The sequence below is a fragment of the Littorina saxatilis genome, linkage group LG13 (assembly GCF_037325665.1).
Source record: "Littorina saxatilis isolate snail1 linkage group LG13, US_GU_Lsax_2.0, whole genome shotgun sequence".
NCBI classification, from domain to species: domain Eukaryota; kingdom Metazoa; phylum Mollusca; class Gastropoda; order Littorinimorpha; family Littorinidae; genus Littorina; species Littorina saxatilis.
In genome coordinates this window covers 14,889,520-14,899,983 of record NC_090257.1, presented here as the reverse complement: position 1 = coordinate 14,899,983, position 10,464 = coordinate 14,889,520, and the positions used below count along the sequence as shown (strand labels likewise).

Here is a 10,464-nt window from a genome sequence, read left to right as displayed (position 1 = left end):
TGGAATTTGCTGCTGCAAGCAACACCTGCTCAACAAGCATGCAGCATTAGCAAAGGGGGTCTTCTCCCTGTCCCATAACTTAACTAAACAGGTTTTCAAGTAGGGGGTCTTCTCCCAGTCCCATAACTTAATTAACTAAACAGGTTTTCAAGTAGGGGGTCTTCTCCCTGTCCCATAACTTAATTAAACAGGTTTTCAAGTAGGGTGTCTTCTCCCTTTACCATAATTTTACTAAACATGTTTTCAAGTAGGGGGTCTTCTCCCTGTCCCATAACTTTACTAAACAGGTTTTAAAGAGTATATATCATTATATTTCTATCCGCAAATATGTCACTGCTTGACTGAGTTGTAAAGAATCAGACATACACTAGGTTGAAGTTGAAATGTCTGTGACAAATAAACCATGCCAATACAACATAAAATAAAACCTAACGTGGCAAAATGCTGCCAAACAGATTAGCACTGTCTACCAAGCGGCTGAGCGGAGGTGACAGTCCCTTGTTCTTAGGGACCCACACTTTCCCACCTTTCTTTTCATGCATACGCACTCATGCTGTTGTTGCTGCCCTACATGCCAACTGGCATAACAGGCAGTAAGTAAGTACACTCATGCTGTGACTGACATCCTCACAAACAGACTTAGATAGCCATACCTACCAAGAATCCCCCACCAAAGCCTACTGCCACAAACATGTTTTCCTGCATAAACTGCTTCACCTGAAAACAAACACACACGGGTTAGGGGGAAGAATTTACCCGATGCTCCCCAGCATGTCGTAAGAGGCGACTAACGGATTCTGTTTCTGCTTTTACCCTTGTTAAGTGTTTCGTGTATAGAATATAGTCCATTTTTGTAAAGATTTTAGTCAAGCAGTATGTAAGAAATGTTAAGTCCTTTGTACTGGAAACTTGCATTCTCCCAGTAAGGTAATATATTGTACTATGTTGCAAGCCCCTGGAGCAAATTTTTGATTAGTGCTTTTGTGAACAAGAAACAATTGACAAGTGGCTCTATCCCATCTCCCCCCTTTCCCCGTCGCGATATAACCTTAGTGGTTGAAAACGACGTTAAACACCAAATAAAGAAAGAAAGTAAAACAAAAACTCTGAAGCGTGATTAAAGAGAGCTGTTGGCTTGTGGCTCTCAAAATCCATTTAACAGTGCGACTTCTCATGTAACTGAAACAATACTTAACAGTTGCTGGGTGATTTTGAAAACTAGATAACACAAATCCCAAGAGTTCAGACATGCTAAAATGCTTTTAATCAAAGAACAAGAAGGGCAAAGCCCATACGACTCAAATGCTTGACCTTGACATGACCTTGACCTTCAGGGTCAAGGTCAAATAACTAAACCTAGCAATGACATCATACACTAAGAACTGCTTTACACATTTTGCCTACCAAAATACATGTGACCTTGTCAAGGTCATGCAACACAAAGCTGTTAATTCAAGACATAGGAAGTACAATGGTGCTTATTGGCTCTTTCTACCATGAGATATGGTCACTTTTAGTGGTTCACTACCTTATTTTGGTCACATTTCATAAGGGTCAAAGTGACCTTGACCTTGATCATATGTGACCAAATGTGTCTCATGATGAAAACATAACATGTGCCCCACATAATTTTTAAGTTTGAAACAGTTATCTTCCATAGTTCAGGGTCAAGGTCACTTCAAAATATGTATACAATCCAACTTTGAAGAGCTCCTGTGACCTTGACCTTGAAGCAAGGTAAACCAAACTGGTATCAAAAGATGGGGCTTACTTTGCCCTATATATCATATATAGGTGAGGTATTAAATCTCAAAAACTTCAGAGAAAATGCGAAAATGTGAAAAATGGTCGTTTTTAAGACAACAATTACGGCCCCTGTGACCTTGAACTTGAAGTGAGGTCAAGTTGCCGCACATGTTTTTTGAGATCTTGTAACCATACACCATCAGGCCACATCAGGTGTTGATAGACTTAATAGTGTCCAAGAAAATCCAACGTTAAAGTTTTCCGGACGGACGGAAGGACGCCGGGACGGACGGACGGACGGACGACTCGGGTGAGTACATAGACTCACTTTTGCTTCGCATGTGAGTCAAAAATTGCATTCTCAGCCGAACAAATCCAGCCCCCTTGAAAATTACTTCCCTTGAACATGTGACGTAAAGTTAGGAATTAACCAGGTGGAACGCTCTCTGTCTGCATGCCATGTAGAAGGCGCGATCAGGGTGTCTGCTCTTCCCCTCAACTACACTTCATGGGTAGGTGAAGATAAACTAAAGACGGGGTGCGAGGGAGACTTCCTTTTAAAGATAATGTCAATGAGCTGACAGTAACAGAGTTCCGTTTCATGTATTCCGCCACCTCTCCCCCACCCCCCAACTGAGAGCAGAGTTTCACAATCCATAGTTACACATATAGATTGTCATTCCTGTATATTTACTGGGACACTCTTTATTTTAATGATTACAAATAATTTTATAATGATCAATGATTACAGCTTTTGTCATTAAACATTAAAAAATATTTGTTTTAAATGTATTGGTAAACTTCATATAACCGTGCAAAGAATTTTTGAATCATCAATGCTTAAGCGCTCATTTTTCTGAAAATATGCTAAGTTTGTTTGAGAATACTCCAAAAACAAAACGAGGGTTCCCAGGTCTGACTATGTTCATTTTATAAAAATAAAGAAAATCGCTATTTGACGGTTTGTTTGTCAAGCACATTTGCCAATCAATCAATAGTTTTGGATACAGGAGAGAAAAAGGAATACAATGATATCAGTTTTGTGATTCAAATTCTGATTTTTTCATTTTTATTAAAAAGACAGCCGATTTTGAAAGAACATTGCATGAACAAAATTTTAAGGTACATGTACCATGCTAAAATGCAATCCCATAGTCCAGACTGGGTAAACGTTGTGTAACAAAAATGTAAAGAAAATTTATGAAAACATATTTTTGCAAAAGGGCAAATATGACATCATATGCAAAAATCGGAGAAAAACGACACAAGCAAATGTTCTCATAAATGTGTTCATCAATTTTCATGAAAATACTTTTTGAAGTTTTTGAGATATCCTCTGCGCACACACACACAGACGCACACACACACAAACCTCACTCTGCGCTCTAGCTCGAATTGGTGGAACCTTTAAATTAATGGGATACTATTTATCTGACAGTTTGGGGGAAGTTTCTGGCAAATTTGACGCATCTGAAGCATCTGGAGAATTCACTGTATCTTAATCTAGACCCACATGGTGCTATTTGCTGGAAAACACCGCACAAGTATGGTAATTAATTAAATCTAAGTGAGTGAATGTGCTTCAGGGCGCTGCTTCACTCCCGTGTTGTGAACAAAAATTAGTCGAGAAGACGGCAAGGCTACTAATGCTGCTGCCAAGTAACAAGCATCATATACACAAACAAGGGAAGCAACTCAGTGAAGGTAACCAAACCCAAAAATCACACGAGTTCTCTTTCTTTGTGTATTCTATGACATTTAATTGATTAAAACACTTGTAATTCCTTTTGCATAGTGCAAAGTGAAGGTAGGCATTATTTGTGATGCAGAAACTTATGGTTTAACTGTACTTAGGTATTACCGCAATTTGACAAATCTCAATATCAACTGACCTGGAAGTGTGCAATGGACTGAAAAGTAAGCACAATGAAACCAAGACTCATGATCATCTTCCAAGTGAAATAATTTGAATTTCACACACCATAATTGTTGAGATGCAATATCACCAGACCTTATCCATCACACGTTACTTCATTGTTAAATACTAAAAAAAACATGAAACAAAAAGAACACACCCACACATTCCCTCTATGGGTGTCTTACATTGTTGAAAAAGCCGGGATAGTTCCTGCTGGCTGTCCTGTGTACTTTGACCTCAGCCTGACGCAGATGTGACCTGACCTGGTCCCAGTTGATGCTAATGTAGCCTTGGTGCTGGGCCACCTGTCACACACATCCACTGGCTTACACTCTCAACCACACAAACACACAGTCAAAACAGCTAACATTCCAAAATCAAGAAAGTCAGCCTAAAGCATTTATAACCACACATTTCATGTCAGCCTCTGGGAATGTTTCTTGCACTGAGTAAGTATATTTTCACCTTATTTCTTTCAATTTAAAAACTCACTCGGCAAGAATTTCAACAATTTAAATCGAAGTACCTGAAACAGTGTTTGTCAGTTTCAAAGACAAATCCATCAGTCAGTGAATGTATATTTGACTAAAGCTCAACAACATCTGCCATTAGTGAAATAAATAATGCTGAATGTAACCTTGAGTAAAGCCTGCGAGACAGATAAACAACCCACCTGGCCATTCTGTCATAAGACATCAGGCTGACCAAGTTCTAAAGCAATACACGACTTTCAGACCGAAACACCAAAGCAAACAACAACGCAAAATTTGACCAACTCCATAATTTTTATGAGTAAAAGCATTAAGCACCGTTACCCCATTAAATACTGTAGCAACACTAAAGTGCTGTTCACATGGCGTACTTGCAACCAACTTGTGACCAACTTTAGTCGTTTGAAAATGGCTCCCGAGTCGTTGAGGCCGAATCGGGGAAAAGTCTGCCAAGTGAACAGCCCCAGTGACTCGCGAACGACTCGCGCCAGACTTGAAAACCCAGTTGAACACTGCCCGACTCAGCCGGTACAAGCAAACGACTTGCGCCAGACTTTTCTTATCGCGCAAACTGATTGGTTAGCTCTAGTCACTGAGTTAAATATAGACGTATACATCTCTGTGGCTCTAGCCTTCCCTTCGCCGGAAAACAACGATGTCAACCGGACAATCCCGAAAGGCTAAGTCTGGCGAGACTCACCGCTTAAAACTAAACTCAGAGGCAAAAGAAACGCAAATGCTGCAGTGAAGATGGGTTACCCATGAATTTTAATGTCGAATTAATTATTTCGGGTTAACAATAACAAGGAAACGAATTGACAGATACAAAACCCATACGGAAAAGAGTATTGGGATGAGAGCATGACGTGCCATGTTCCACTAAACACTGTTTGAAGACTGTTGAAAGTCAATAGTGTGTTGCTCCTCCCTGGGCGTTGATGACTGTGGCGCACCTCCGGTACATAGAGAGGACGAGGTGATTAATTTGCTGCTGAGGGACCTGAGCCCACACCTGGGTCACGGCAGCACGCAGTTCTGCTGCTGTGCGGGGTCTCCGGGCAAGGGCATTAATCCTTCTTTGCATGATGTCCCAAAAGTGTTCGATTGGGTTGAGATCCGGAGATCGAGCAGGATGAGGCAGAATGTTCACGCTGTTGTGACGCAACCTGTCTTGGGTAGCACGTGCAGTATGGGGACGGGCATTGTCTTGCTGGAACAGGCAGTTCCGGTACCTCTGGACAAATGGAACCACATAGGGACACGGGACTTGATTAATGTAGCGGTCTGCATTGACACCATTCCCACGACCTTGGCCGACGTTCTGAAAGACGACAGGTCCCACTCGCTAATTGACACCAATGGAGCCCCATATCATGACGCTGGCACCTCCCCATCGATCATGCTGCTGGATGTTATTGTTAGCAAACCGCTGTCCAGGTCTTCGCCAGATCCGGACACGCCCATCGCCAGGTTCCAGGCAAAAGCGCTTCTCGTCCGAAAAAAGAACCGTCCGCCAGTCCCGATGGTGCCAGTGGGCATGCTGCTGGGCCCAGGCTAGACAATCCAGGCGATGCTGAGCTGTCAAGACAGGACGTCGAGCAGGACGCCGATTTACCAGGTTCTGCCCACCAAGGCGTCGGCGTAGAGTTCTGGCACTGACGGGTTGTCCATGCACCCCAAATGTGTTTCGGGCTGTGTTGGCGGCAGTTCATAAGGGTCCCAGTTCGGTGGTTGTGCACAGTAGCTCTTCGAGTTTGTTTAACCCAGGCCTGTAAACATCACACCAACAACACCCCTCTATCGGTTTGCCCACGCGCCCGCTGACAGGCCATTAGGAGCCGCGCCTTGTGCGCGGCCTGCACATGGCTGGTCAGTGTTTATGCTAGCAGTCCAGCGCTTCCCCCTGCTGGTCGGTTCTAATGTTCTGTACTTTATGAACAAACCCCTATTTTTCTTGGCAAAGTTGCACTGCTACGAGAAATGCCCATCATGTCATGATGACCCACTTGCTCTTTACATTTTAACTATGTCGGGCTTTTTAAGTTATTGAAGTCAATTGAACAGAAACGCTTACCCTTTGGATTATAACACGAACCTTTATAAGCAAATAATATAAATACTGATAATAATAATGATAATAAAAATGATAATTATTATCATTATTGTCATTCTTATTATCACTGTCATCAACATTACCATTGTACACATTTTTTTTCGGTTTGTTGAAAAAGATTTGCTCAGGCCAGGGCCGTATGTAATAATTACACGCTCTGCTCAGGCCCCTTCAGTACCGTGCCGAAGAAAAAACCACAGGCACAGGGCTGCTTCATTTTACTTAAACGTCCGTTTTTATTTTCAGTTCCTGTTCACGCATCCATCGCCCCCTATGGTTTTAACGTAGACAGCCAGTTTAAAAGCATAACGTATAAATATATACCCATATACAGATATCGTAAAAAGAAAAAGAAAAATCCGTTGATAGCCTCTGAGCAACGAACGCGGTTGTTCCTGAGGCCAGTAACACCAATTTCACGCGACGTGTGCCTTTTCTTTGAACCTTTCAACAGGAGCACGCAGCTTGCAGAGAATTTGTTTGCCTGAAAGCTGAATGGATGTCACGTTGTGAAGATACTCGACTGAAGTTTGATATATATCTTGTTATCATGCAGTGAATAGAGACCGGTAAACAGTGCACACACGCGAAAAAATATATTTTTTATAAAAAAGATTGAAATCCGGCAGTACTGAAATACTATCATTTTAAGTTTTCTCTGAGTCAGTTTACGACATAACAGGAATACGGCATAGCCTCAATACCAAAACATGCAACAAAGAATAAAGCACACCACAGACAAAACACTGCAAAACACAACTATAGTTAACAGTTTATTACATACAATGACTTTAATTTGAAAAATGGGAAGGAAAATAATACTTGATGCGTAAACAGACACGAACTCTCCGACAAATTTGTTTTTGGGAATAACCGGAACTTCCGGGCTGTTGCTATGTGATAGAAGCAAGATGTCCGAAGCCGGTGTATTTCGTCTGCTATTTCTAAGATGTACAAGAATAAAACTATTCCGCATCAAACGTAGGAAAAAGTCTGCTCTGCTGTGCTTGTTAGCTCGCCGCCGCGGGGTCCGATAAACAGCAAGATAGCGAGGCCATCTGATATTCGTCTCGCGCTAAACGCCCCTCCTCAGCCACTAGGCTGTGTGTATACACACGGACACGGAATCACCTAAACAGAAACCGAAAACTACTGTGCACGACCACCGAAATAGGACCCTTATGTTCGAATGCATTTCGCTGGTGTTGATGGACAAGATGGCGATCTTGTCGGGCTGTTGTTACCCGGGGTCTGCCACGTCCTGGTAAGTCGCAGGTACCGTAAAATCCCTAGCATAAGCCCACCATCTAGCAAACGCCCACCCCCCACTTTGGGCCAAAAGTTGTGCACAGGGGTAACTACCTAGCAAACGCCCACCCTGCTTTTTTCAAAGAGACTATAGGCTCACTTTCACTAGGATTTGTGCAGACTGTTCTAAAAGTCATCTTTTTCCCCTTCTTTACCTTTTCGTGTTTCTTTCCTTTTTTCTTATTCTTTGTCCCCTTTCCTCACTCCCACCCATCGTTCATGTTTTTTCGAGTTTCTCTTCTCTTTTTTTTCCTAAGTTTGTGGGTTTTTCTTTCTCAGAAAGATTGGGCCTTTTGAAGACAAAATCCAAGTTCAGTTAACGTTTCATTTCCAAAGACGATCGTGTAATTTCTTCCCTGTACAGAAAGAAAGGGCTTCATTGGTGTTGCCATTTCGACATTTCATCAAGTTTCTTTTTCCCGGAATTGTGTTGTTATTGTTTGTCCTTGCAAAGGTCTGGCGATTTTCTTTTTACTTTATAAATTTATATGAATGACTATGCTCGGGTTGTTTTCAGAAGAGCCAGTCCTTCTCTCTCTCTCTCTTCTCTCTCTCTCTCTCTCTCTCTCTCTCTCTCTCTCTCTCTCTCTCTCTCTCTCTCTTTCTCTCTCTCATGGTTGGCCTTCTTTGCCTCAAAGTCCTTTTTCTTTCTTTTTTCCTTCACTTCTACTCACACGACCTAACTTACATGCTTTCGGGGTTTGTATTCACTCAATTACACGGTTGAGCACAAAACTTACTTTGTGCAAAGGGGTCTATCCCTAGCAAACGCCCACCCCCCAATTTTGCCCTAAATCTGTGCACAGGGGGGGTGGGCTTATGCTAGGGATTTTACGGTACTGTTAGTGGCATGAAAACGTTGCTGCAGGCGATAAACCGTGGTGACATTTACTCCAAATGCCCTAGCAACTTGCTGAACTGATTGTCTGGCATCAAGTCTCCCGATCGCCTGTTGGCGCTGATCTGGTGATAGTCTCGGCATCGCGCCTGTGTCGCAGAAATGAATGTTGTAACAGTTTTGTGAGTACGGTACAGCTTGCCTGAACACTCTGAACACGAAAAGCTGCTTTTCCACATTGAGCATGTGCTGAAAGTGGTCCCCATGACGGTTTGGGATCCCCGTCAACAAGACCTCACGTGTGACCCAGATAACGGCAAACATGGTTCTGACAAAATAAGACCGCTAAAACAACACGTGCAGAACATGCTAGTATCATTATTTTCTTTTTATTTCAAGTTCATAAAGGTTTAATTAACGCATCCTTTATTTGCATTTCTTTTGCCTCCGAGTTTAGTTTGCAACTTTGTACTGTTCACATGGGCAGCGATTTTGAGTTGACTTGCCGCCGACAAAAATCGCTTGGAAGTTGGTCACAAGTTGGTTGCAAGTCTGCCATGTGAACAGCACTTCAATCAATCAATATGAGGCTTATATCGCGCGTATTCCGTGGGTACAGTTCTAAGCGCAGGGATTTAAAAAAAAAAAAAATTTACGCAATTTATATCGCGCACATATTCAAGGCGCAGGGATTTATTTATGCCGTGTGAGATGGATTTTTTTTACACAATACAGCACGCATTCACATCGGCCAGCAGATCGCAGCCATTTTGGCGCATATCCTACTTTTCACGGCCTATTATTCCAAGTCACACGGGTATTTTGGTGGACATTTTTATCTATGCCTATACAATTTTGCCAGAAAAGACCCTTTTGTCAATCGTGGGATCTTTACCGTGCACACCCCAATGTAGTGTACACGAAGGGACCTCGGTTTTTCGTCTCATGCGAAAGACTAGCACTTGAACCCACCACCTAGGTTAGGAAAGGGGGGAGAAAATTGCTAACGCCCTGACCCAGGGTCAAACTCGCAACCTCTCGCTTCCAAGCGCAAGTGCGTTACCACTCGGCCACCCAGTCCTTAGTACATAGTAAAATCACAGCCAGGGTCTTTGAGCACACCAACCTGCACTAGAAGCACAGTTGTTCCCAGAGTGGCAGCTGCAACTTTCCCCACTTTGACAGCAAGCCAGCCAGCAACACTGCAATGCAAAGTAGATGTCACCCAAACACTACATCATTAGCTTATCTGTGTGTGTGTGTATCTGTGTGTCACTTATTATCTGTTACCCATCCATCTCTGTGTGAGTGTGTGTATGTGTGTGTGTGTGTGTGTGTGTGTGTGTGTGTGTGTGTGTGTGTGTGTGTGTTTGTTTGTGTGTGATTGTGAGTGTGTGTGTATCACTTCTTTTCTGTTACCCATCCATCTGTGTGTGTGTGTGTGTGTGTGTGTGTGTGTGTGTGTGTGTGTGTGTGTGTGTGTGTGTGTGTGTGTGTGTCACTTATTTACTGTCCATGTGTTTGAGTGTGTGAGAATGTGTGTGTGTATGTATGCGCATAAGTGACAAATGCAGAATATACTCAACCTGTGTAGTTGTTTGTAGAACTGAAGTGCCCAAAACTATTTTTGCCAAATATGTCTGTTAATGCTGGTGGTGGTGCAACAGGAGCAGTTATAATGTCAACCCTCTCACACATGACACACACAGCCAATACAAATGGTCTTAACTCTTACCAGTTCAGGGGTTTTAGGGCATATTTTACAGTGCTGTTGGTGCCTACTTGCTGAGTGGTTATCTGGGGTCATATTCTAAATGAAATATAGAAAGTTATATATCAAATGAAAGGAAAATGAATAAGCTTTTCATATTTGCTAAGAGAATTGTGCTATCTTTAAAGGTAAAAAATGTTATGGGGGTGACAACATGATTTTTGTTGAAATTTGTACGCCCACTTTTTGGAACACGTGACAAACACAAAGAAGACATTTTTTTGTGTTCAGTTTATTTTAGATATGCTGCTAACTAGTCTGTTTGGGCATTCATTTTAC

At 42.3% G+C, this 10,464-nt stretch overlaps 1 protein-coding gene across 3 annotated transcripts in view; it reads right to left on the bottom strand.

Moving 5' to 3' along the window:
• Nucleotides 1-10,464, bottom strand: part of LOC138983692 (FUN14 domain-containing protein 1-like) — a 33,640-nt gene that overhangs the window by 3,141 nt on the left and 20,035 nt on the right. For all 3 annotated transcript variants that reach the window (XM_070356987.1, XM_070356988.1, XM_070356989.1), the window contains exons 4-6: nucleotides 9,541-9,616; nucleotides 3,850-3,969; nucleotides 658-717 (exon numbers count right to left, since the gene is read on the bottom strand). In XM_070356987.1, the coding sequence (XP_070213088.1) occupies nucleotides 658-717; nucleotides 3,850-3,969; nucleotides 9,541-9,616 (256 nt within the window). The remainder of the gene's footprint in view (nucleotides 1-657; nucleotides 718-3,849; nucleotides 3,970-9,540; nucleotides 9,617-10,464) is intronic.